The 27,655-nt window shown below is 47.2% G+C and overlaps 1 protein-coding gene across 1 annotated transcript; it reads right to left on the bottom strand.

Annotated features, from left to right (window-relative positions):
• Positions 1 to 1,330: 1,330 nt before the first annotated feature.
• Positions 1,331 to 9,069, bottom strand: igfbp5a (insulin-like growth factor binding protein 5a). Its single transcript, XM_076155239.1, has 4 exons — positions 8,153 to 9,069; positions 3,146 to 3,336; positions 2,932 to 3,051; positions 1,331 to 2,455 (listed from the first exon to the last, which is right to left on the bottom strand). The coding sequence occupies exons 1-4, from the start codon at positions 8,502 to 8,504 to the stop codon at positions 2,318 to 2,320; spliced, it is 801 nt and encodes a 266-aa protein (XP_076011354.1). The 5' UTR covers positions 8,505 to 9,069; the 3' UTR covers positions 1,331 to 2,317.
• Positions 9,070 to 27,655: the final 18,586 nt, after the last annotated feature.

Genomic DNA, 27,655 nt, shown 5'->3' on the forward strand with positions numbered 1-27,655 from the left:
ATACTGGACTCGAACCCTTAACCTCAAAGTCTCTGCACGGCGGCCTGGGAGTCCCTCCTCACGCTCAGGCTTCAGATATCAAGCGGCCAGACAAAGTTTCACCCTCAGTACTGATACGGATCCCGGCCAACCAAACGGCACATCTTTGATTCAGGTTGTTCTTTTTTTTGTTAGTGATCCTTTTTGTTTGAACGAGCATCAAAGAGCAGAAACAAGAGGGCTGGAACTCACAACCCTCACGATCAAATTCCAGGTCAGCCAGCAGCTTTAATGGCTCCTCCTCATCCTCAGGGAGAAACACCTGAGGTTCGTTTCCTTTCCTCTCTGATCTAAAGGAAACAAAAGCTGAGCACAAGTCAACAATTTTTTTATCAATTCATAGCAGAAATGTACAATTTTTAACCATAACTTTTAGAAATTGGTTGAAGTTTTGACAGTGGCCTGACACAAAAACAGGTGTTCAAGTTTCCACGATGGTATTTTAAGTAAATTACAGCATTTTGGGGCTTTTCACAGTGGAATCTGATCTGATCGGAGTTGTTAGAATCAGATTTTACTCCAAATTAACAATTGAATTAGGAACCAAAGACACTTCTTGGCTCTACTCAGTGTTTCAGCCTGCAAATGTTTGGGTTTTACAGATCAAGTTTGCATAATGACAAAGAGGACGTATTTGTGAGTACAAGAACTTTATTTAAATAGTGATTTATTATTACAAAAAAAAAAGAGTACATCAATTACATGCCTGATAAATATTTCACCATAATGTTCACATGAATCTTTGCTTTCTTTTGAGATTCTGCCAGGCTCAAAGTGTCGCTGTGTCACACGTGTTATAGGGACAAAAGCATTAAAGAGGCCATGAAGGAGGTGGAGGCCCTCAGAATGCCACAGAGTGAACAGCAAGATTAACCAAAACAAAGAGAAATCCACAGATTCAAATCCATTTCAAAAGCAAAATCAAAGTCTCCTCTGTCACCTCTCTGCAACCAACCGCGTAGCACAAACGCAACAAGCACATCCTCATCCTCACCCAAGATTGTTGCCCGCGTGTTTGCTCAACAAGACAATAGGGGAACATGCAAATCGGAATTCAAAGCGGCGTGGAGCACAAGGCACTCGAATTTACATAGAAACCCAACGGCCTCGCTCTGCAGGATGGAAAACCCTCCAAACCCCGGCCCCCCCTCCCTCCACCCGAGGGCCGGTCACCGCGGCGACAGATTTGCCTGTTTTGGCAGGGACATCCCTCATCTCCCACGCAAATGCTATGCAAAAGTCCCCCGCGTTTGTGTTTGTGTTCGCCAGGCTTGCCTTTTTCATACGAGTGAATTTCAGCTGAAGTTGAGAACTTAAGGGTGCAGCCTGGCACGTACAGTACACACACGTACACACACACACACACACACACACGTACATACACACACACCTATCCTTATCATGTGTTTATAGGAGAGAGTTTGCGAGAGCTAAAATCGCGGTTGCAAGAATCGATCCCACGCGACTCTCCCGACGGAACAGCGCCGACCCAGTGGCCACACTCGGTACTACGGGGGTCAAGAGATGGCTCCAGCGTTTGGGTCGTTTGAGTCAAATCCACATATCTCATTTGTCCAAATCAATGACAGCATTAGACGCTGAGTTTGAGCGTGTTGAGATGAAGCGCGAGTTGGATCGATCGGCGTGCGGCTCGAGACGACAGCGCAGGAAGGACAATTCAAACGCAATCCGCCTTTATCCGGCGGATGAGTCAAGAAGCGTGCGAGGCTCATGTGGCAGTGACGGGAACAACGAGCTACAGATATGGCTAAGTGCACCGCAAAGACAAACTCCTCGAGAATTCACATCATTCTCGTCAAAATGGCAAAAACACGGAGACTATCCTGACCTTGAGCCACATTTCAAACATGTCTTGTCTTGGAGTAAATTCATGGATACATACTGAATATAACGTGCCACTCTGACTCAGTACACAACATGTTATCAGTATCACATACAAATATATAGAATTTTCTATGATCTATGGATATAAAGAGACGAGGCATCAGTAAAATCTCAGACGTGATCAACAGGGGGAGCCAAAGTTCACTTTCTCGCCAAATTGTGTTGCGTCAATACAAAGAGGCCTCCGGTGAGCTTTTTCACTTTGGCTCCGACAGTCAGTCCATCACATCTGACCGCACGAATAAGTGTTTGTGCCACGTTTTTTGTTTTTGTTTTTACCTGATTGGCAGTCATTAATTGCGCTAGCTTAATTGGCAGGTTTGAGAAGTAGAGGAGATGGCGGCCGCGATGGCGACGGCGCGGCGCCCGGCTCTCATTCGTTGCTGTTGCTGTGGCTGTCCAGCTCTTTGCACTGCAGGTCTCCTCCCGTGTAGTTGATGTCAGGGATCTTCACTCCGAAGCGATCCACACACCAGCAGATCCCCCGCTTCCGACCGCGCGACGGCTTACACTGCAGACGCAAATCAATGTTCATGATTTTTTACAGCATTTCCACCATTTTGGACAAATAAAATACAAATACTGGAAAATGCTAGAAAACTTCATCTAGGTTTCAAATGGCAGTAAAAGGCCTGATTGATAAGTTCTGAGCTTTAAATCAAGAGGAGTTGCACTTATTTCCTGACTGAATCTTCTAACTCGTCACTGCTTGCTGGAGCGATTTTGTCCAGCTTTCTTTGTGTGGGAGGAGTCAGACGAGCAGGTCAAACAATTGCTCATAAAAGGCTCAGAACTTATCAGTAAACCCCTGCATGTTCTCCTGGAATTTTGTTTGCGTTTCATAAAAACCTCCTCAAAGCCTTTATGTGATCAGATCACGAGCCGAAAATGAGGACTGAACCTCAAAGCAGGATTCCCAGGGTTGAGACATTTGTCCCCTTTGTCTGAGGACAGAGTGAGAGACAGGGGACGAGGACGACCTCATACCTGTTTGCGTTTGAAGAAGCCCTTCTTGTCGCAGTTGGGAATGTGCAGGGACAGAGGCAGGACCCGAGACGTGTCCTTCATGCTCTGGATCACGTTATCCAGCCTTCTCCTGCACGGACCCTGATCAGAACACACACACACACACAAAGACACAGATATGAGTGTGTGGACGATTACTCACAACGTGGGTTTGTCTCGTCTGTGCGTCACTTACGAACTCGGGCTGCAGCTTGTCCAGGGTGAGCGGCAGGTAGTCCAGGTTGCTGGTGGGCCCCAGCCTGGCCAGCTGCTTGGTGCGGTCCTTGGCCTGCTTCATGGCTTTGGCCTTGCGGCTGCTGATGTGGTCTCTGCCGTATAAGGGCACCTTGGTCTGGGGCAGCATGGCGTCATCGCGGGATTCTCCGTCTAACAGAGGCGGGGACAGAGAGACGGAGAGTCTTAGTCGGCTGATTCCTGACATCTCTGGATATTGAGGTGGTTTAAATGTGGAACAAAGTGATGAAACGACCTGCAAACGTGGGGTTAAACATGTTCTGTGGGTTATAAAATCAGCAGAAAGCTAATTATACAGTCTGTAATGTGGCAATTACCCTGCAAATTAAGACTTGTTTTTTAGGTCGATGTTGTAAATGCTTCAAGAGGTTTATAAAGGAAAAGAGGTCTCATGTTGCAGAACACGCAACAAACACGCAAGTATCCAGAGCTAAAGTCTCTTTCCTGTCAGGTTTGTCTCCAGTTTGGATTTATCGCATATGAAATATAAATAAGAGCAATATTTCCCTCTGAAACAGTGACTTAGTGAGGTTAGAAGCTGAAATGCTCCTTTTAAATGCAGCACTTGTGCAAACGTGCTTTGTTACTTTCCAGCCCTGCACACTTCATAAAAGTCTGCACTGGATTGTGGAAACGTCACTGCACGATGTGATGATTTCACTGCAGCAGCTCCAGGCTTATTTAGGCCCGTTAGTGGCTACTGGCCAGCTTCAGATTGGACGTGTTGACATAAAGGACAACACAGGCTACATTTATGGCAAGTCAGGTTGCCAGTTTGGGGTATATGCAGACCAGGGGTTTGAGAACTTTTATAGCCAGTGACCTAAATGAGATATTTAGTCTCACCCTGGCACCCGAGCTCATGAAAACATGCTATTACACTTGTCATGTGGCGAGCCACCAGCAACAGCCGCAGTCCATTTTGGGTCCCAGCCCCCGAGGAACCCTGATGTACACACATCTTTCATCTGAGCCTTGCAAAAATACAGCTCCCCGCTCCACTTCCAGGAGTTGCACAAAAAACCTCAGCGCTCGCCCCTCACCCCGGCCCCGGCCCCACCCTCACCCCCGCCCCGCCCTCATCCGCCACAGTGACAAGAGAAGACCGGCCGGGCCCTGGCTTCAGCTCAGGATGCGTTCCTAAGCCACCATTGGCCCGTTTCTGCTGCTGTGTCACGTACACGCTTCTGCAAATACTACACGTAACGTTCTGACGCGATCGCTAATCTACCAGCGGAGCGGTTGAAACGAGGTCACTGCACATGATCCTTAAACCCTCCGCGACCAGATGATGAAGATGAGAATCACGACAGCAGTGACGTCATGGGTCTCATCCAGGCTCTGCTCCTTAATGACAGCTTCTTGGAAGAATGAAGAGATTCCCTCTGCTCTGGCTTTCCTGCTGAAACATTTTTTTGTCCTCCGGAGAAAAGAGAAGGAAGATAAGCAGCCGCTTTAAGTCCAATCAAGTCCTCACTTGCTAATCCTCGCACTCGTCTAATCTGACCAGCGCTGACTGATGGCGTCTGTCAGTTTTCCTGGTGTTGACTCTGTGAGACGTGTGGATCCTACAGAGACAGTCCTGTTCCTTCAGTTTGTCTTCATGTCTCCTTCCCTCCCACTGCATTCATCTGGAGACTGTTGGAGTTGTGCAGATTCAAATTCTGCATTCAAAATACGTAAAAATTGCTTTCTGGTCTTCTCTCTGTCACACAGTTCTGTTTTCTTGTCTCTATGGAGGCAATCAAGTTGGATTTTTCATTTTTTCCCGCCCATAAAAATGATTTTATCACCATTTTTCTCAAATCAAATGGTTGTAACCTTTCTATAGACTTATTAACAGAATATGTATTGATTATAGTTACATATTAAGTCATTTCTGGACGGTTAGGATATTTCTCTCTTCTTCCCTCAAATCATGAATCTTGAAACAGAAACAGTGGGAGATTGATAGGATTTGTCTAAAATGCCAGAGGGTGAAACGTCTTGTGTGCACACGAATTTAGCGGCATGCCTGCGTTTGACAGCGGGAGCGCGGACAGACGTGTGCAACCATCAGGAAACGGGGACTTAACCCAGAATGTGGCTGACGGGGAGGACAGACGAGGGGGGATTGGTAACCCACATCCACCCAGCCCGCATTCTGCTGAATCACTGCACAGCCTGCAGCGCGGCCAGGAGACGCGGGGCTGGCGGGGAGCCAGGCGATGGGGAGCGGGAGTGGGAGTGGGAGTGGGAAAAGGAGGACAGTGTGGGAAAGGGAGGAAAGGGAAAGGGGGGAGATGAAGTGCAGATTTGGGGTTGTGGAAGTGTTTCTCCACGACGAAGGATGGAATTATCTGGCTGGGCGGGGCCAAAGGAGCCATTTTTAGGAGTGCAAATTGGCTGACTGGCAAAACTTGACGTACTGTAAATGTCAATGATTTGTGGCTATTTTTGTTTGGCTTTAAGGTAGTCTATAGATAACTCTGTATGGTTACACACAGCCGCCGCACCACACTGCAAAAAAAGTCATCATCTTCAGTCCTGAGGTTAAGTCTTGTCTTTTCTATGACACAGATTTTGCACATTCCCCGTTTGAAAGCTCTGCAGTGCTTTAACGTGCAGCAAATACGCTCATCCACTCTCTTTCCATGGATTTGCCTGCAATTTTGGGGATAGCGAAGGGAATGCGGCAAAAATTTGGGAATTCCAGAATGAGAACCTACAGGAATATTGCGGGAATAGACTGGGAATGTGTGACCTCACCGGAGGAGCCTGGGTGCTGGGGGTCAGCGTTCTACTCCACACACATCCAGGTGCTGTAGAGCCTCGTAGTTGGTGGGTGTGTCCAACATGACGATGACATAATGACATGATGTTCCACAGGAAGGACCAATCGGAATAAAGCTTTCAGAGCCGTTGGGCATCTTTGGGTTTGTCTAACTGGCTGTAGTTCTGGCACTCATCAATGCAAATTCCAGACTATATAATGCAGTGTCAATGAGAATATGTCAGAATTATGGACAGATTGTTTGTTATTTTTTTGCAGTGTCAGCTTCCTCCTTCGATTACCTTTGCCCTTTTTTTCTTCTTCTACTGGGCTTCAGTTTGATGCTACTTAGCCAGAAAAACTGCGGTTGTTTGGCTCGAGCCCGCTGAGGTTTAACACGAGCGGAGAGATTATTTGTGTTTCCAGAGCGGCTCGAGCGTCCAAGAGATGTTTGCAGAAGTGGGATCTGCAAAAAATACCGGGGGTGAAACTGGGAGCGAGGGAGGGAGGGGGAGAGAGAGAGAGAGAGAGAGGGAGGAGAAGAGGAGAGACAAAGAGGAAGAGAGGCCAGGACAGTGGCCAGGTGGGGAAAATGTACTCAAGTACATCCAGAGATGAACCCAACCAAAAACCCAACCAATCGACTAAACTGCTCTATTTTAGAGCAGCTTAGTTGTGGAACTGATCATTTTACTTAAATATAGGAGTTGATCGCTCCTGATGGACAGAGAAATGTCCGCGGGGGAAAAGATGAACGCAATGGATAAAACATGGGACACACAACTGGAATGGATCGTTCAGAGACGAGAGCCACGAGCGCAATCTGGCTCATCAAGTGTCTCCCCAGCAGACTTTGTGACTGTCCCTCGATGAAAGGAGCCAACGAGTAGCCTGACGGAGCAGCGCCTGTAATCTTGGCTGTTTTATGTTGGCCGGGGGCCCCGAGGCGATGGGCCACTCACACGAGAACCTACTGATTTACAGCTCGCAGCCCCCGCCGGGCCTTCTCAAGCCACAGATGACAAGTTGATCGGCACTCCGCGCCGCTCGTTGACAGGGTTCACGGGTGGAAGCGTGGGGGGGCTTCTGAGTCGCGGGCCTCGGTAATGACAGGTGTCAACCCAGCTTAGAGGCGGTTGCGTCTCGACCCACATCGGCGTCTCCTGAAGCCTTAGAGCGGCGAGGCAGGAGAGGGAAAACGTACCTGAACTCAGATTTCAGCCCATTTCTATGAATGAAGCGGTAAAATCAGGTTATTATAGCGAGATTAATGTAAAACGTTTCAGACAACAAGTTCTTCTCAAAGCGACGTTGTGTTTTGGACAGGATGGACCTTATGTGTGTCAGATCAGATAAGTGTATCGCTTGTTTCATTTGCTATGGCAGCACTGGCTCAGAGTGTGTGTGTGTTTGTGTGTGTGAGAGAGAGTGTGACTTGTGGGCTTCATTAAAATTCCTTCATTGACAAGGGAATAGCAACATCTTTATCCAGCTGTTTGTGATTTCTTTGCACCAGAGAGCTTGTTAGTTAAACCAGGGTCCTTCAGTACATTTGCTATGTAGTCAAGTACAAACACCTCTAAATTAGACTGAAGTACTTTCTGCTTCTTGTCCGTGAAATTTCAGAGACAAACGCTACAATACACCTTTCATCTGATTACTGGAGTTAAAGCTGCAGATAAAGTCATAAAGCAGGCTGTTGTCGGGTAGAAACCTTGTATCTCGGCCTTGTTTTCACTCAGTGTCACAATCCATTTAGTAATGTGGTGTTGCCACAAAACCATCCAATGGTAATATTAAAAGCATATTAACATTGTATTCTAACATCAGTACAGCCTCTCATCTCGTGACGACCAAGTTCATCAAACTTCTCGTTTTCTGACTCACTTTCTGTACTTATCTATTATTCTGTTATTTCCTGAGTGTTTGCATTTAGAAAATGTGGAATATGTAAGGGGGGGGGGGGGGGCTGGTTCACTATCGACCCAGGGGCCGCGAAATACAGAAGCCGGCCCTGTCTACCACCGTAATGTACAACACAAGTGGGATTTTAGTCACATTGCTAATTAAGCCTGTTAAGGAGTTTGGGAGAAATAACGAAGGAAACTTTCCAGGAATATTTTAGAGCCTCAATCAAAGCTTCAGTTAGCAGATGTAATTGTGTGTGTCGGGGTCAAAGGTCAGAGGTCTACCTACCCTTGTTCGGATGCAGCAGCTTGTACAGCTTCTCGTTCCTGCACACGCCGCGGCCGTGCAGGAGCGCGTGCAGCGGCTTCTCCTCGCCGTTCTTCGGCAGGCACCGGAGGCCGCGCGTGCACGGCCCGGTGTACACGCCGCACGCTTGGCCCTCCTCGAGCGCGCACGTGACGCAGCAGCCGCAGCCGGGCTCCTTCACCAGCTGGCAGCCCACCGGCACCGGCGGGCACATGGACAGGGCCTTGTCGTCGCACGGCTCGCACGGCACGTAGGACGAGCCGCAGCCGGTGATGGCGAGCAAGAGCAGCGGGAGAAGCGGCGGCGGCAGGGGGACGCGGGGAGTCAGCGGCATAGCGTCTGTGCGTGTGTGTGTGCGCGTGTGTGTGTGTGTGAAACGGGGGCGGGCTGCTGTGTTCGGGGGGCGAAACCGCGACGATTATCAACTCGATTATGCTGTGAATCCAACGAGCCCAAACATCCGGCGCAGGGGGCTCCGGTGCATCCACAGGTGCCTTCCGTCGGTCCCTGGCGTGCGCGGAAAGTCCTCAAAATGTCACCGCATCCGATGCTCCCAATCCACCGCTCACTCGATCTGCGCCCTCCTCCCCCGCTGCAAACCGCACAGGATCTCAGCAAAGATGTGGAAATGTAGAAAATCAAATCAAATCTAAGATGAAAATATCTCCGTCAGCGCGTCTCTGCTCCTCTTCCTGAGTGATGCCCGGTGCCGTTTACGCGCAAAGCTGCTGGTCTCCAAAATGCGGCTGGGAGGAAAGAAGCGCGTCCGGGCTCCGCTCTGTGCTCGGCGCTCTGCACGCTGCTCTACCCGCACGGCTGGTGAGCAGAATGTATAATCTGTGGCTTTGAGCTTGGCTTTTAAAAAAGAAACAGCCAGAGGCGAAGCCCGTAACGATGAGTCTGTCAAACACCGTGCAGGGGGGAGGGGGGGGCAGAGGAGGAGGGGGAGGAGGAGGAGGGAGGAGGAGGAGGAGGAGGAGGAGGAGGGGGGGTGGCGCACTTGTCAACTCCGTGCGCCGAGATGCTGATTCCGCAGGGCGGGTGCTGGCATGTCTCCAGATCTGCCAGATACGACATGATGCTCCTCAATGAGCGAGCCTCCCCCTCTTCCTCCTCTTCCTCCTCTTCCTCCTCCTCCTCCTCATTCAAACACGCCAAAAACAAAGGTGGAGATTGATTCTTCAATATGAACACGTATGAAAAGGAGCAGAAGAGTTTCTGAGTACATTCACTTCATTGTTGTACTGGAATGCTGCTATTCCCAGGTACTACAGGACTTCCATTCTGGGAATTCTGCTGTATGTAAAACCCGGTGGTTAGTTACAACTTTCAATGTTTCATTTGCTCCGGTTCTTCCTTGTTGCTTTGCATCCTTTCCTTCCTTCCTTCTTTCTGCCTCTGCCTCCTTCAGCTTGGCCACAGAATTTACATCTCAGATCAAATACGAGTCACCTCTTCTTCCTCCTCCTCCTCCTCCTCATCTTCCTCCTCCAGTCTCTCTCCAGATTCTCTCTCTTTCTGCTCTTCCTGTCCTCCCCCTTTTCCTGATTGTTCCGTCTTCCATTCTCCCTCCTTCTGTCTTTTATACAACATTTAACAAATAAATAAGCTTGTATCCTCAAATCCTCCCTTTCTTCTATTCTATTCCTTTCTCTGTGCACCGTAGCCTGTGAATGGATCCAGACCTGATCCAGAATCATAAGGTCCATCGGTTCAAAGGGCTGAGTTTGGAGCTTCAGGATGTCATTAGCTGCTCGTGAGATCAAACTTTAAACTCCCTGATTGTTGGTTTCTCTCCACAAACCTCCTTGGGAAGTCTTTGTACCTTTGACTTTTTTTTATTTTTTATTAATTAACCACAGTTTCTACCCAAAATAACTCCTCCAACTCCTGCTCTGGATTGGAAACAGACACGCGTCTCACAGTGGAAATTCCAGATCACAGTCATTACCGGAAACTAAATCTGTCCACATTCCCTGGATCCAGATTTGTCCCATGTAACGAGCGTGGTGCAAACTGAGGATGGGTCCCTGAAGGTGAACTCGCTCCCCTCTGCTCGCTGTGTCTTTCTCTTGCTTTAGCACTAAATATTTGTGCTTAGTGCTGTAAAAGAAGGCCAGTAAAACGTCCCACTCTAAGCAAACCGCACTCGGATGGACTTGTGGTTATTTTACGACTCGGCGAGGTCGGCGTCCGGCGTTACAGAGGACAAAGCAGCCATAAGTTACAAGATGTTTTGGCAGATATGGAAATATGTCCGAGCATCAGCATGTTTTTGTGTTTAGTAAACAGGCCTGCAGGCACGGAGGCAAAGACAGGCTCATATTCCTGTCTAGAGTGTGTGTGTGTGTGTGTGTGTTTGTGTGTGTGTGTGTGTGAGCGTGAGCGCTCAGCCGGGGAGACTTCTCATTCCCGTTAAACACCACTGATTATCTTGACTCGTCCGATAGTTTGTGTCCCGCAACGGCTTCACGCATCGGATTTCGGATCCTTTCTTCTCCTGGAGGCGCTGTGAGACTTTTCTTCCTCCTCCTGAGATCTCCCCCCCCCCCCTCTCCCATGAGCCTTTGCCCTTGACCTTTGCTCTGTATCGGGTGTCACGTGACATCAGGCGCGACGGAAAGAAGGTGGGCCGTTTTGTTTCTGCAGCCTACGCACCTGAAAGAGAGCCATTCAAATAGCGGGACCTTCCAAACCAAACACGGGCCTTTATAGGTTTCGGATCGGAGGCTGATAGCTTCCCGTCTTGTTTTGGTTGCTCCAGAACGTGGACCTGGGGGGGATGTGGAGGAACTGTGGTCCAAGCGATGTTCAGGTTCATAAAATGTGCCGTTACATTTGTTGAGGTTGGGCTTCCTGAGTCACGGGCCATATGAAGCACAGATGGCTGCTCGGCTCGGAGTTTCCCTCTGAGTGATTGAAGTAACAAAGTACGTCTCCTAAAGTACTGAAGTATAATTAAATGATGACATACTGTTGTGTTTTGCAGACTTACATGGCAGATTACAAGGTTTTCAATTATAAAATGTGATCTTTGGGTTGATTCCGACCTTGTTTCAGATCAAAAGACAAAGATTTCAATTAAATTGTTCCCGAAAAGGAATGAGAATGTTCTGGAAGCAGCTGGAGAGAATAGAATCCCAGTCAGGATCATCGCTAACTTCCATTCCTAAAACCTCCATAAATGGAAACACAATTTTGTAAATGGTCAATAATCTAAGGGATCAGATCAGTTGGTTGGGTGTAAATTGGTTTGTTTAACCTGGTAACTCTGACCTTTGACCTCTGTGTGGAAAATCAGGGATCCGATTGTCCTTCCAGGTTTTTGCCAGGTTTCATCGCCGGCCTGCGTTTCCTGCAGATCACAACAGAGCAAACGTGTGTGTGTGTGTGTGAGAGGTGAAGCACAAGCGAGCTGAGGAAGGCAGTGTGAATAAAAACACACGCACCCGGCCGCCTGATGATGTCATGTTACTCAGACACTCCCAACCCTGCAGCGCTGGCCTGCTTCCAACTTCTATAGAGAGAAGAAAAGTGTGTGTACGTGTGTGTGTGTGTACATGTGTGTGTGTGTGTGTGTGTGTGTGTGTGTGTGTGTGTGGTAGAGATGTATGCAGTGTGTATCCAGTACCTGTGTGTCTCCAGAGGCTGGTGACAGGTCTACCACCCAGCAAACCTCAGCGGGCCCCCGAGGCTACAGAGGAGCAGCAGAGATGCACAGGCAGACACACACACACACACACACACACACACACACACACACACACACATCTTATCAACACAAATCTCTCCCAGCCAAAAAACTCAACAATTTTCTTTTCGTGCTTCACAAAGCTCGTCTGTCTTTATCTTCATCCAGATCCTGAAATAAAAAAAACATGCGTTAGTAAGAGATATTATGATTTGAAGAGAAAGCAGCAGCATGGAGAGAACATCTGTGCAGTCACTCCTCATCTTCCTGTCAGCAGGTATTCACCTCACTATTCTGTCATGTATGGATTTGATTATCATTAATTATTTTGTAATTAAATACATTTATGTAATTTTAGTAATTTTTCATTTTCTAAATATTGACTTAGATTTTTTTGTACTGATCATTTCTTACATATTCTTAATATCAGGAAACGTCATGCTATTTTCAAACAATCCACATTGATGTCGTCTATGGCCTTTTATACAAACAGTGGTTCCATTTCTGTTCAATACTGTATTTGGCTCATGGAAATACATGATTGGGAAAACATGAGGCCTAAATAAGTGAAATGTCCTCACAATGGAAAGACATGAGGCCAAATCAGACTGGATCAATATGTGGGCTATAAAGTATCAACTTATGTATTTCTAGTGATATTTTCACTAAAGTGTGTACACGATACTCTCTCTCTCTCTTTTAATCTGGTAGCTCTCCTCTCCTGCTCGGCTTTCACATGCTGACCCACTTTGCTATCAGTCTGAGGACACTGAGGCGACCGCTGCACTTGTTCTTAAAGATATGTGGCGAGCCGGCGGGGAGACGTCTGAGCGGAGAAAGCCATCAAAAGCAGAAGGGAAGAAGCAAGCTCAGCGCAAAATGCTGCAGAGGCTGCGATACAATCTATGGGAAGCAGCGCTCCAGTGTCGGGTTTCTCTCCAGCTCCAGGACCCGAGGCCAACGTGCTGCATTACGGCCTGGAGAACCGGCCAGACGCTGAAGTCACTCCTTTGAAACGATATCCTTCATATCCCCCAAGCCTGCAACGGGTTTGCAATGACAACCCTTGTATCGATACTCTCTCCCGTCTGGAGATCTGTACCTGGAGCTTCTCAGTGGGCGGGGCCAGATATCAATGGGCGGAGTCAGTAATCAATGGTGGCCTAAACCCTTTGAGTGGCCTTCTGAGAGCAGACTTTGGTGACGTCTGTGGGCCACCAGACTCTCAAAGGTGTCTGACCAAAACATGTAGCTGACTAAGCTACAAGCTACTCATGATTTAAAGTCGTCGAACTGCAGGAAAGCTACTCTCTTAAATCACTTTGTTGACATAAGAAGCTGAAACTAGCTACGTCTCTGCGTCCAAGCGTTTTCCTGCTCAGTAAAGCTACTTGCTAAAGCTATCACATCCTCTGATATCATTGAGAAAAGACAAGTTTGCCTCTACCCAGAATGCAATGCGCTCACGTTTCACACATGCGTTTCTACACAGAGGTTGACTTCAAATTGCTCATTAGCGCCGCAGCTGTAGCCTGTTGACGACTCTGGCAGATGTGATCTGTGTGACTGATGTTCCCTGTGTGACACAGTCAGAGCTTACTGTAAGCAACCAAGCCAAGGAAACCACGGGAAATGTGCTGAGGCTGCATGGAATACAGACAGACACACACACACACACATGCATGCACGCACACACACACACACACACACACACACAACCTCGATTCCCAGAATGAGGTCTTGATTTTCATAAAGAGTTGGATTCCGTGTTGCAGAAACCGAGCTCTGATCTATGAGAAATAGAAGAGTGTGTGTGTGTGTGTGTGTGTGTCTGTGTGTTTCTTGTTCAAGTGCAGGTGTCATTTATGGATCCTGCCTCTGTACTGTGAGCCGATATTCCAACCCCATCCAGGTGATTTCCCTCTGAAATGTCGGGGAGACGTTGGACTAAACTACAGTGTTTGAATACTTATTTTCTGCCTCTGTGTGGGATAAAGCAGGTTAGGAGTTTGTGTATAATCCCCCGACCCGCCATGTCAACACGCTTGTCCCGGCTCAGATCAGAGAGGAGGACCACCTGACGCAGCTCCTCCACTCCCAAAGACAAACGATTTGCCGACAGGTCCGAGTCTTCGCGGGCCACAGATTGATAAAAAACACTTGCGCGGTGCAGAGTGAGCGGCGTGGCACGGGCGCGCCGCCGCTCCCCCGACATCTGGATCCAATGATCCGCCTTTGAAGTTGTCCGTGTCCGAGCCGGGCTTGCCAGGGCCACACAGATGTGCTGACGGGGTTTTTGCCAATCTGCCATCTCACGTAGCCGCCGCCGCCGCCGCCGTCGTCATCCTACTCCTCCAACCAAACCCAGCAGACGCTCTTCCTCTCCCTCCTCCTCCTCACCTTTTGCGCCGCTTTAACATGCAGATCACGAGCACCCCGGTGATTTGTGGTTTCTCGTTTTTCCCCAAAACACATGCTCGGCCTGACGTGTAATCTGGCGCCGGGTGCTTGCAGTTCGCCGTGTCGTGGAAATGAGAAAGTGCAGCGTCATCTTAACAAGTTTGTGAATCAGACAAACCGCTGCCAGACAGTTTACAGTAAGGAGGGGATTTTTTTGGCGGGAAAAGAAACAAATATTGATTGGGTTTTCTATCTTTACTGCCGGCTGTAAACACCACAGGACGTTTGCAATGTGGTGAAGCTCAGCCAGACGCAGACGTTTCTGATTGAAGGCAAACGTGCGTCATCGCTGTGGGATTCAGCGCCGTCCCTCCGGATGGGTGGGAATCATCATCATCATCAGGGCATTCTTCTTTCTGTGGAGCTTCTGTAGGTGGCGCTGTTCCTCATGAAACCCTTTCCAGACTGAGGGAGCACACACACACACACACACACACACACACATTTAGGCCCAGATGCTGACATGCTTGGCCATGTGTTGGGCTCAGAACTTATCAATCAACCTTCGTAGCTCTTCGACTAAACTGAAAGCACGAAACTAATCTGAATTTTTGGGTCCCAGGCTACTTTCCTTCTTTCGGTTTTTCCATTTGTCTTTCCATCATTCCTGGATGGTTCCATCTTTCCATCTTTCCATCTTCGCCTCTTTGTTTCATGCTTCAGTCTCTCTCTCTTTCTCGCTCATTCGCACTCTTCCCTCCTTTCATTTTCCCCTCTATTCTTCTGTCCATTTTGCTCTTACATTCCTCTCTTTGCATCCTTTGTTCTCTCCTCTGTCCTTCCTCCATCTTCCCTTCTGTCTCTACTCTTTTAACTAAGCCAACCAGTTCTTTGGATACTTCAGCAGATCGGATAATCGTAAACAGTTCCACTTCCTTTTCTACTAAACGATGCTCCCTGCAGTAAACCCGTGGCTGTGATCTGCACCTGCAGGATGCAAAGTGGGAGATCGACAAAACATTTCCTGGAATACGAGCGAAGCGGCGTTCCTCGCAGCACCATCACTCATTTCAAAGTGCTTTCTCAGAATTCGCAGTTTCCCTCGGCCTGCGGCGCGGAATGCTCCAGATCTCCCAAGGAAATCATGGACGATGTTGGCAGGCGGCGTCTCTCCGAGGAACCCCTCTGATTTACTGTTGCGGGGCTTCTTGCCCTTGTGCAGTGGGGCCCGAACTCACCGCAATGGCTGATGGGAAGGATTTTCAAAGGCCTTACCCAGAATAAACCCCCCTGCGGTTTTCAGGGTCATTGGGGTTTGGAGAAGCTAAACAAAAACGGCATTAGAGCGTCTGAGAGTGTTGCCTTCGCTGTCCTCATATCGGCGTGAAAAATGGACCGTCCATAGAACACACACACACACACACACACACACACACACGCACAAAAACAGCCACCGATTGAGAATTACAGTAGATCAATTTTCTTCCCTCCTTCCTTCCATCCTTGTTCCCTTATGCTTTACTTCTTTCCTCGCACATTTCATGACCTCTTTCCTCTCTTAAGACGCCGGCGACCATGACACAGATGCCTCAGACCGATGGCCCAGCAGAATGGACCGCAGGCTGCGTGTGGACAATGCAGCGCTTTGTGTCCTCACATCCACATTCATCAGGTCGCTTCCTGTCTTGATTAAACCGGGTAATTCGGCGGCAAACACATGAACGCTTCATTGAGATTTGCTGAGGAGGGAATGCCTGCGCTCCTTCCTGCAAACCCTCAATCAGAGCAGTAAATATGTCAGGTTAGAACGCTCATAAAGCAACACCTCTAATTTCATCTCCTTTCACTCTGCTGTGGTGTTCGATACAGGGGGGATCCTCCAGCTTTGACTCAACGAGAGGAATTCACCTCAAACGCAGACACAAGCCGACACACACACACACACACATTAACACACTAACATACTAACACACACAGAGAAAAGCGTCAAAGAAACGTCGTCCACCGGGGGGCAGTGTGCTTGAAAAATGTGCAAACTGGAAATCTCCAGGCAAAAATGGAAACACTTCCTCCCTGGATTCCAGCTTCTGTTGCATGTTTGTCCCTCGGCAACAAGCGCAGAGCTGCAGAAGTGAGGTGAAGAGGGTTTGGTTCTTGGGTTGTAAAGGAAAATGTTGCTATGAAAAGCAGAAGCAGAGGGTTTGTCTGTAACTGAGAACCACAGATGAGCAATGAGAAACTGTATCATTCCCATATCCTCTTGTGTAGAGGTCTTCACTTGTACGTGTTGGATTCCAGCTGTTCACCGGCGTTAAACGAACGGCAATCAGCAAACTCTTATATAAACACCGGCACTGCGCTGTTAGTGTTTTACAGCCGCACACTGAAATGATCTCAGACGATTGTGCCTGTGTGTGCGGTTTCACTTGTGTGTGTGCGTGTGTGCGGGTGAGATCCGTGCCAGGACGCTTGTGCAGGATCAAGCTGGCACAGGTTAAATCAGGTAAATCATCTGAACAATGCCTGAGATTCTGCTTCCCTCAGTGTCCCTGAAGCATCTTGCGTTTCACGGGCGATGCGAGAGGCCGCGGAGGCCGGCGTGATAACGGCGAACTTTCCACTGATATTGCAGATTGGTATCGCGTAGCCGGCTGCTGAGCTCGTCTTTTCCACCAGCCTGGATGCCAGTGAGATGGGAGATAAGAGAGAGGAGATCATGGATATATCTCGCATGAGGAAGAACTCGGCCCCTTTCCGTCTCCATCTAACACTCTGCCTCCCCCACAAAATCTGTCACGTATTAGATACATGCGGTGCAGCACCTTCCAAAGTCAGCTGGATTCAACCTCGCCTTCTCGTGTTCACCGAGCTCTGAGCTTCTGCCAGAGCCGTGTCTATTTTTCAGGACATGCGATACTCTAACAGGAGGGCATTGTCAGCGCCCAGTGAGTCAGAGGGTGTTGTGTTTTGTCGACAGAAACCCACAACATCTTCGCCCGTCGGTGAGAGACACACTGCCGTCTTGTGTTTCAAGAAGCTGAGGAGGTTTCTATGAGACGGAGCGGGGGAGGGGGAGAGGGGGCGGGTGGGTTCCTTTGAGTGTTCCTCCTCACCTGCAACGTTTGAGCCTGAAACGTTGTCAAGTCAAATCACAGTCAACATCAAATGTAGGATTTTCTCCAGACAGCTCAGGGACAAATTCTGCTGTTCATTTATTTGCTGGCTTTTCTTTTCTTTGTGCATCATCTGTCTATCAAAGCTTCAGATGGCTGAAACCCTGACATCCTCCACGCCATCTTCAAAGGCAGCAAAGCAGCCCCCCCAAACCGTTCTCCCTTCAAACACACGCTGCTGCATTCCATTCTAAAGTCAGACGTCAGGGTTTCCCCAGGTGAAGCGTTCCAACACCCACGATACCAAACGTGCACAAGGAACACAGCTGAACGGGAGAGGCTTGTCTTCCGGGGAGATGATCCAGGCATGTCCATTATTGGGGAGGAGACAAGAGGGACTTTACTGTGTCTTTGCGTGCTAGTTGGCCTGGAAAGGTCTGGAGATCCCCGGGGACGAGCTGGAGGACATGGACAGGGACGCCACAGAAGGGGACGCATCCAATCCCTTCGCATCTATGGAAACACTTGACACCGTTTGGCTGTTGGGGAGGTCGATTGAATGAGTAAAGCACGTAAAGAACCACCTGTCCTTAGTTACCTTCCGCCTTTGCAGTCCATGAAAGCAGAGTGAGACAAAGCTTTCAGTGAGCTGTCACTCACACGTCCTAATACCTACTACGCTCTTGATTTAATGACGTGTCATAAGTGCGGCCTGAGTCACTGCTCTTGGCTGGGGGGCGAGCCTCTTACAATCACACTCTGGAGATGATGGAAGTGTGTCAGAGGGACGTGGCTCTTTCCTCACCGCTCACACACACACACACACACACACACACAGAGGCGCTCTTGTTTTTGGGCTGCAGGCGGACGGCGCGTCTCGTGTCGTGTCAGTTTCTGTTCGCCCCTGCAAGCCTGACGTGCGCGGCAGAGTTACGTGAACGAGGTCATCCTGACGCATTTGCAAGCTCCGCCCCTTTGCTTGCAGCGGGTGTAACACAATAAAAACATGTTATATGTTGTGCAGAGGTTATGCAGATTCCTCTTCCTACTTTGACGTTTTCCTGCCCACCCTCTTCTTCCTACTTTTCTTCTTTCTGTGGTTCCTAATTTCTTTCTGCTTCTTCTTTGTTTCATTCTTTTGCTCCCTTTCTCTTCCCCTCCCTCGTTCCTTCACTTCCTCTGTCCCTCCTCATCCACACTATGGATGCAATACTTGTCTGTAAAGCATCTTACATATGGGCTTTACACTCAAGTAGGGCTTCATGGTGTTGCTCAACGACCCTCCAGCAGAGCAGACCCTCGCCTACATGGGGGATCAATCTTTCTTTCCCGGGGTGATGGATGCTTTCCCCGCCGCTGCCCGACATTCCGCCTCTCCCCATCCAGCTGATCCAACTCAACCGCGGCCGGCAAGGAAGCAAAGTTTCCGTCTTTGTGTTTGCAAACCAGCTTCCTTCCAGGGCCAAAGACAGAACAGGCTGCTATTAATTACAAAGAAATATTATCCTCTTGTGGGAGATTCGCAACAACACCAGTATCCAAAGCAAACAGATACGGTGTGCTTGGAAGCTTGGTGCCTTGTACAGCCGCCATGCCAAATCCAGGCCCACAGATCCTCTTACAGCAGATCAGAGAGAAGGAGAGACAGGAGGAGGGGAGCTTTGTTATCGTGCGCGCTGCAGCGTCCTAATTCCCCATTTCATCTCCACTTCTTGGCGGCGGGATTGAGGGGAACGCATCATCAAAAAGTCTCTCCGCTGTGCAATTTCCCAGAATAATCCAGCGAGGGAAAGAAGTCTGCAAACTCACGCAGAAGACGGCGGAGCGAACCTCGCACAAAATCTGAGGAATCTGATTGCATGAGCGTGTGATGAATGCTTTCCAACACGCAACATGATAGCAGATGGTTGTGTGGGAGGATGTGAGTTTTTAAACATTCTTAACACCATATCAGCCCATAAAACACCCCGGTGGAAAAGGGAGGCGGCATTCATTACAGGCAAGATGTTCAGTTTGGTTGTAGGAAGCTTCTCCAAGGTCAAGAACCGCTGAGATAACACGTTAATACTGCTGTCCAATCAGGTGGTCCGACACTCGGGGAGAGAGAGTTGAATCTCCATCAGGAAAGATGGAAGGATGAAGGGGAAGCAGTGTGAGGAAGGATGAGGATGAACTAGACAAGGAAAAGAAATGAATCAATGGCTGAAAGAATGAAGTCAGAGAAACAAAAGGAGAAGAAGAGATATCCGTGTCAGCATTTTCAATCGTTCAAAGGAAAGTAAAACGGAAGAAAAGACAAAAGAACTACAACGATATCGTGTATGGATGTTTTCATATCATGTCATATCAGTTTACATCTAAACGTAGTAGAACTCCGCCCAAGCACCGGTGCGTCCCAGCTGCACTTATAGTAATTGAGTACATTATTACTTTCTGCCTCTTCATTGCTGTACGCAGCTTCTCAGATGTCAGAGACCATCAGAGGAAATCGAGCTCGTCGCCCACGTTCAGCTAGCAAACAGATTTGTTTTCACTGGGGCCACGCCGAAACGCTCAAACACGTCAATTTACAGTTTGAAGCCGTAACCCCAGGGGGCCCCAGCCGAGGGTCCCGCAGTGCCGTACGTAAACACTGGCCTTTGTGTTTCTGGTAAACAGCCATTATTGCATTGACGTTGCCTGAGAAACGTGAGGTGAAAGACATCCTGTGCAGTCAGAGCGGGAACACTCAGTGTCAGGATGATGGATGAGGCCGACCCGTGTTGTTTTGATGGAAAGATGTAGAGGGGAGATGATCCACGTTGGAGTGTGTGTGTGTGTGTGTGTGTGTGTGTGTGTGTGTGTGTGTGTGTGTGTGTGTGTGTGTGTGTGTGGACTTATGTGGAGATGGGACAGACTACTACAGACTACTGCTGTTGTTCTGAATCGGTTTAAGGATCTCTGATGTACTGGATTATCCCAACTGTACGCAGTGCTTGTGTGTATGTGTGTGTATGTGTGTGTGTTTTATGTCAAACGGGAAGATTAAATACTACAACCACTAGGGAGAAATGCAAGGGCCAAATCATAAATCATCCGTGGATGGAGAGAGCACATGCAGGTGTTGGGAGACATTTGTGTCTCTCCGGCCTTGTATTTTTGAGACGGCTGTTATTTGCAGATGTGGACAGCCGGCAACATCACATCGCCTTACTTTTCATTCATTGCGATCTTTCAAGTTTATTTCCAAAAGTCGGGTTTGTACGATGTAGTTTTTATGTCATTTTTTTCCATAGTTGGTCAGTGTTATTGATGAAATGCTGCCACTTGCTGGATGGATTGAAAACTGCAGTGATCAGTTTTGGCGACTGATTATTATTGACATGATAATTATTTCGGAAAGTCAGGAAATAGTAGCGTCAATTATTCACAAACATTTCAAACTGACTCGATTTGTTGTCCAAAATACGGCAGGTGATGGAAGTTTAACACTAAGAACTACAGACATGGCTTTATTGTCATGGATTAGCAGCTTTAAAGTCGCACACAACCTCTGCAATTACAGCAAATTGCACCAGGTCCTTCAACGACTCAACTACAGGGCCTCCCAGGTGTGTGTGAGTGTGGGCGTGTGTGTGTGTGTGTGTGTGTGTGTGTGTGTGTGTGTGTGTGTGTGTGTGTGGACCGCCACACTGTCATCAAAGCCTCCATCAACGGTCTCTTTCCACACGTGGCTTTGTGGAAGACAAAACACGTCAGGGAGGCCTGTGATGTTCTGCCTGCCTTCACCTCACACGACGCTTGCTGGACATGAAGAAATTCCTGGGAAGCTTTAAGTAAAGACAGGAGGAACTTTGATTTTCCGGTGAGATTTCGATGCCTCCGGTCTTTATCCAAAGTCAATTCACACTCTACCGGGGGTCGGGTTGGAGAATTTTGCCTGAGGATGCAAAGTGGGGCTTCAAACGCTCGCTGATGGACACTTTGGCTGTTGTAAAGGTTGACCCTTGACCTCCAGCTTCACAGATGGATCTGTAACCGCGACAGGCCTGCAGACGCCCCTCGCTGGTGTTTGTTTCCTCATCAGGTGAGGTGAGAAAAGGACTTTGCCAGCAGTATTATGAGTTCCCTCCAGGCACAGAGCTCAGTTCAGCAGGTTCAGCTCAGGACTGCTGGCAGGCTGAAGACCGTCTGGACTTTCTGGGATCTTCTCCTATTCCCGCATGACTTGTAAGTTCTCTCGTCTGTATTTATCAAGGGAAGCGACGCTGAGCACGACCCGCATCATAATGTTTCACGCACCCGACTGTTCTGCCGCTGCCCACTGAGCTGCTCAGTACTTTGCTCAAGGGTTCCTCTGACAGTCGCTGCTGAATCAGGTGTTTTTCTCTTCACATGCTCTGAATTTTCCAGTCAGTTTGGGGATTTGAACCAGTCAAACACACCGGGCACAAGCTGTGTGTGTGTGTGTGTGCGTCCTGTGTCTCATAAAACAAACTGATCCAACAAATCTAATCCAAATTCAGGAATGTAGAAATATCTTCCACAATTTATTCCTTTAGAACTTTGAGAAAGAAATCTACTAATAAAACTGCTTCAATGGAATCATGTCATCTAAGGAAACACCAGATAAGAAGCATTTCTGAGACATAAACAATGAGAGCGTTCTCCATGAAGCTCTGGTGGAGCCGTCATGTGGTTGATGACGTCACACCGGCACATCTTGTTGGTGTTTTTCTCTTTTGTAACAATGTGACCTTGTTGATATCAGTTACAGGCTTTTGTAGCTTTAGGCACAGGTGAGGTGAGAAAGGAGTGGGAGGTGGAGGAGAAGGAGGAGGAGGAGGAGGAGGAGGAGGAACTGTGTGGTTGCTTCTGCTATCTGATGAAGATGCATAAGGAGAATATGTTACCTGCCGCCCGTTGGATCTTATTTCTGTAGTTTCGCTCGTCGCTCCTACAGGTGACGTCAGCAGTTCAATTGCTGAGATCTGTAGGCATGGCAACATCGCTCACATTAGCAACTGGACAGGTTTGAGAGGAAGACTCTTGCTGACCTGAAGTTTGTTTAGCGTCTGTGCTTGTAGGCCTGGTCAGCACCGGCTCCATGCAGCTGGCCAATCAGAGCAGGGCGTGTCACAAGCCTGAAACCAGACTTGAGACTTGAGACTAGTTGCTTTCAGGCCGCTGACTTAAGCCTTGTAACCCAGACAGACTTCATACTTTCCCCAAATCAAAGACCGCTGGGCACAAAGAACTAAGACCAACTGGCAGAGAGAGACAGGAACACACACGCACACCACACACACACGGCAGGGAGGGGCGGATAATGAGGGACAGGTGTAACTATTCAGATCAGGTGAAACTAATCAGGGCGGGGCAGACAATCACACAGACAGGAAACACACAATGGCAGGAAGTGAAGTGTCTGAAATGAGAGGAGAGGTTAGCATCACAAAATAAAACAGGAAACCATGACAGACTGATGATGCAATAACACAACATGACCTGGAGAACAAGTGGATCATTGTCATCTTAACATAATAGAAGTCAATGCTAAAGTAAACTTGGATGAGGAACTGAGAACTTTATACTGAGTCTGATTGATCGACAAGCTAGTGAGTCAAAAACCATATTTCATAGGAATGATGGCCAAAAAACTGAATACCACCCATATAGACAAAGGTGGAGTATTCCTTTCAAAATGTGTGTGTGACGATCAAGTAAAACAGTGGGACTGACACACACATATCCATCACTGTTGTCAGCAGGTTGGGTCTTGTGTTACATTCGTGTTTTACTTGGGAAATGGACTTCCCTGAACCATATCGCTCCATTAGCAAGCGCTTTAACATGCAAGTCATGTGCAGAGCTGCAATCCAGCATGAACACACAGCCAACATGAGACCTTTGGGTCTTTGAAAATGTCGAAATCCACCAGGAAATTTCACCTTTTCAAGAAATTCCTGATTTAATTGACATTTTCTTAAATGACCTCAAACATCCTGAGGATATAGATAAGGAAACGATCCTGCAGAGGAAATGATCCTGCAGAGGGAGAATGACTAGAATGTAGCGAAGCCAATACAGAAGATAGAGACGCTGCTGCTGCTATCATCAACCCCTCGTGCCTCCGAAGAATCCCTGCTATGCCCAAAACCAAGCAGATTTACAGTGCAGTTTACAGATACGTGAATTTACAGCATATACACTAAGCAGGATGTGGAAAAGTACATTCTTTGGCTCCACATCTGAGGTAAAACGGACACTTTTCTGCAGTCGTCTGGCAGCCTTGATCACTGGACGAGAAGTGTACGTTCCACCATCGCAGGAGATTGTCTCGAGTCTTATTGCCGTTGGCAGCGATCTTAGACTAAATTATGGTTGTGTAATGGAATCGGCGCAGCATTTAAGGATACCAGGAAAAACCCTAGGAAATGAATGGTGGAGGTCGAGTAATTATCGTTGCCGTTTCGAAAAAAAAAAAAGAGGCAAAACTCCCTCAAAGCAAAGAAATTATTAACTTTGGAAAGACATGGACAATGTTGTATGGATCCAGAATTCAAACCACCAATGTGTGTGTGTATGTGTGTGTGTGTGTGTAGATTGCACAGTGAGAACATGTTCACCTCCAAAAACCAGTCTGAGCAAGATGGATCTTCCAGGCTTGGATGAGGGTGAAAGGCGCCTTGTGTTTGCACGTCACACCAATAACATCACTTTATCCTTTATATAAATTAAAATAAAAAAGCAAATCAACCAAATTACGGGGTAACTCAAATACATTTTGGAATCTGTGTGGGGAAATACTGGCTGGTGAGGAAAGCCCTTCCCAAAGCCCCCAGGCTCCTAAACGGCCACGTCGTAAAAACAACACTTACGCCTCAACATGACTCAGTTTGGGAGTGTTTTCATTTACGAGCGTTTATGTCTCCTTGTAAATATAATGCGCTGTGCTGTTTTGAAGCGTGCGACCCTCTTATCCGCCCGTACACATTTCCAAATAGACCGTTGGGTGTCATTCCTGCAATGGTTTGGATTCCTTCAACCTGCTTTTACTGTTTACACTGTTTCTAAACCATGCAGTGTGTCTCTAAAAGGAGAAAACACACTTAGATCGAAGTCAAATGTGTGTCAAATTCACACTTTCTGCCGTTCCTCAACACTAAATATATTTTTGGGAAAAGTCAAAATGTGTCTTGAAAGGGTTCTCCCAAACATGAAATGTCTCTGAATCAGACTTGGACTTAAGTCAAATTTAAAGGGAGCGTCCACCAATTTTCAGCATCAAATTCAGTTTATTGGTTGCGTGTGAAAACAACACAATTCCTGTGCCAGCTTCTGTGACTGCAGGGGGCGCTCTGTGCAAAGCCAGCTGGAGACTGGCAGCTTGAAAAAATGAATTCCTGTAGCAAAAAAAAAACAAAAAAAAACTCAAATCTTAATGACATAAGGAAATGTGGGCATTGGTTTTGGACCGCTGGGACTGAGATCCGACCACATAGCACTTACAGGATCTGCACATCTGGCATAGCAAACAAGCGCACCTTTGTTTATGTCCCTCCTGCTTTAAATCTCCACCACATTCAGACGTGCAGGCATTGTATGCTGAAAGTGCAGGCTCGTCAATTTTTATGTCAGTGTTTGTTGTGCGTTGATGGACGTTTTAGAGCTCAGTCACGCCCCCTTGTGGAAAACAAGTTCAAATTGTCGCTGCAAAAAATTGTTCCGACTTCATGAGGAAAAATTGCAAAGGTTTTGCCAATTTGGCACGGTCACATCAAAACTACTGCAGAATTGTGACTAAAAATGCACAAGAGTGAAAAACGGTACATTGTGTTTGATGCCTAACTGTGTAACAAAGCCAATATGAGCCACCAGTAGCTTTAAAATCATTCTGAAATGATGGGAATAATCTCTTTGGATCATGAGTTCAGTGTTGTTGTTGTTGTTGTCTAGATAATTGTCCTGGATTGATTGAATCTGAGGACGAGAGGACACAAATTTGACACAAATTTTTGAAAGCCGAACTGTGCTGGTGAGAATGCGTGCATGGTCGGTGTAACCGTGGTGAGGAGGGTGTGGGCCAAACTTAAAGTCATTGTTCCGCTGAGATTTCACATCTAATATGAAGCTAAAAGGGACTCACGCTATCTGAGCACGCTCACATCGCTCAGAGGAGAAAATGGCTCTGCTGAATTGCACTTTTTGCAGTGTGTGATCCTCTGGGAGAAGGAGACTTCTTGATTTAGGCCATTTGCTGAGAAAATATTCCTAACGGCTCCTGTTGTATCCGCCATTTGACCGATTCACGGCTCCTGAGGGTTTCCGAAAGATAACAGCGCGCAGTTCAGGATAATTGCGGCTTGAAACCAAAAGCGAGGCTTCGCACACTGCGAAAACACATTCACCATCTTAGTTTAACCCGCTGCAGGCTCGCCTTTTATTTGCCACCTGAAATGTTGCACTGTGAGCAATACTTGGCTTGATGATGACACATTTCTGATTTTTCTATTATTTTTTTTACAATGTTTTTCTTAATTTGGATACTTGCTGGAAAGATAATAATGAAAAGTATTTATTTACTTTCATAATTTTTTCTCAATTTAGCAAAGAAGACATTTTTGTATTTCATTTTTATTTTTTTTAAATCAGTATACACTTCATTATTTATAATTTTTGTAGATTTTTTGGGAACTTTTTCTCCTAATTTTTTGGACAATTTGTTTTGTCGAATTTTCTTGATTTGTTATTATTTGTTTCTTAATTTATTCTTCCCTCACAATTGTCTTTAAAAATACAGAATTATTTCAGAAAACAAATGGGAAATTATTATTATTTTTAGATTTGACTAGATTCCAGAATATTTTGTTTAATGTTTTGTTTCTCATAGGTTAAACATCTTTAACATTGCTTTGACGAACAGATTCATTCCATCAGATGCCCTGCACACTAACAATACTAACAAATATGATGGAACGTTGGTGTGTGAAGAGGAAATAATGCATTTATCTGTCAGTGTGTGTTCACTAATAAACACCTGCAGCACCTGTGCAGGTTTAATCTGTTTCCTGTCTAACACAAATACGCTCAGTTCCTCTTTGCAGGAGGCAAAGACCCAAACCAAAACAAGCAGGTTGATTTTTCCATTTGATAAGAGCCGAGTGGGAATTTTCCCTTGTTTGAATATTCACAGTCCAGTGGCATCCGCATGTGCAGAGGTCAGGTTTTTCCAAAACTAGCCGATCTGTGTGTGGGAAGGTCATACCTGGGTGAGACGCCTCTCACACACTGTTCACACACTCTCTAATTTGTGTTTTAATAATCTTCATTGTAAATTAAAGGCTTTCCAACCTTTTGTCCAGTTTTGTGTCATTGCTGATTTCTTATATTTCAGATTACCAGACTGATTTTTGGCTGTAATGTTTGGAATTAAAGGCCTTTCAAATCCCCAAATCTGGAAATATATGTAATCCTTAGTTACAAATCAACTAAAATCAAGCAAAAGAGCTGCATCAAAATCAAATCAAAAGGATCCCACAGGCTCACAACACCAGACGGACCCCGACCCGGACCAGAGCTCCCTGGGGAAACCTCCATGTATACGGAAATGGATCCATCCTCACAGCCTGGAGCCTTCAAGGAGCCCATGCAGCCATAACACATCCAGCTTTTTCTCCCATCTTCCTGCGTTCTTATCCGCATCACACACTCCGTCCTGGGACCCGGACCTAGTGACCATTATTCCCTTTCACTTATTTTATTTGTAGAAGCTTCAAGCCTGCAGCAGCTCAGATCAATCTGCTTCTGGCTCTTGAACAGTCACCATTGCATGAGGTAATCAGCACGCTTGGTGTGTGACGGAGAGGTGAAGCAGGAGGAACGTTTGTGTTTTATTAGATAGAGAAAAGGCAACGTAAGGCTAATTTGAGCCTCGGCAGCTCCTGGTTCTTTGGCGTGAAGCCCCTGCAGACTGGACGTCACCTTCTCAGAGCCCATCTCCTTCAAAGCACACAAGCATATGGTCCCAATTTCTAATTCAATGACTTGGCCGCAGATGGAACCGCAAACCTCCCGGTATCGGGGCGGACGCACAGCGCCAGGCCGCTGATCCCGTGTTTGAACTTTGGCTCTATTTTTATTGCCTTGACAGATTTTGATGTTTCCAGTTTGTTTTGTTTTCTCTCCGTTTCATGTTATCGAAATGCAAACCTCCTTCTGCACACAGGGGATCGCTTGTTAAAGAAAACTTTGCTGTCAATGGGATTTCCTTGTTCAAATAAAGCTGTCAAATCAAATCAA

Source organism: Genypterus blacodes, unplaced genomic scaffold (genome assembly GCF_046128005.1).
Source record: "Genypterus blacodes isolate CSIRO-AG114 ecotype Tasmania unplaced genomic scaffold, CSIRO-AGI_Gbla_v1 ptg000066l_1, whole genome shotgun sequence".
NCBI lineage: Eukaryota > Metazoa > Chordata > Actinopteri > Ophidiiformes > Ophidiidae > Genypterus > Genypterus blacodes.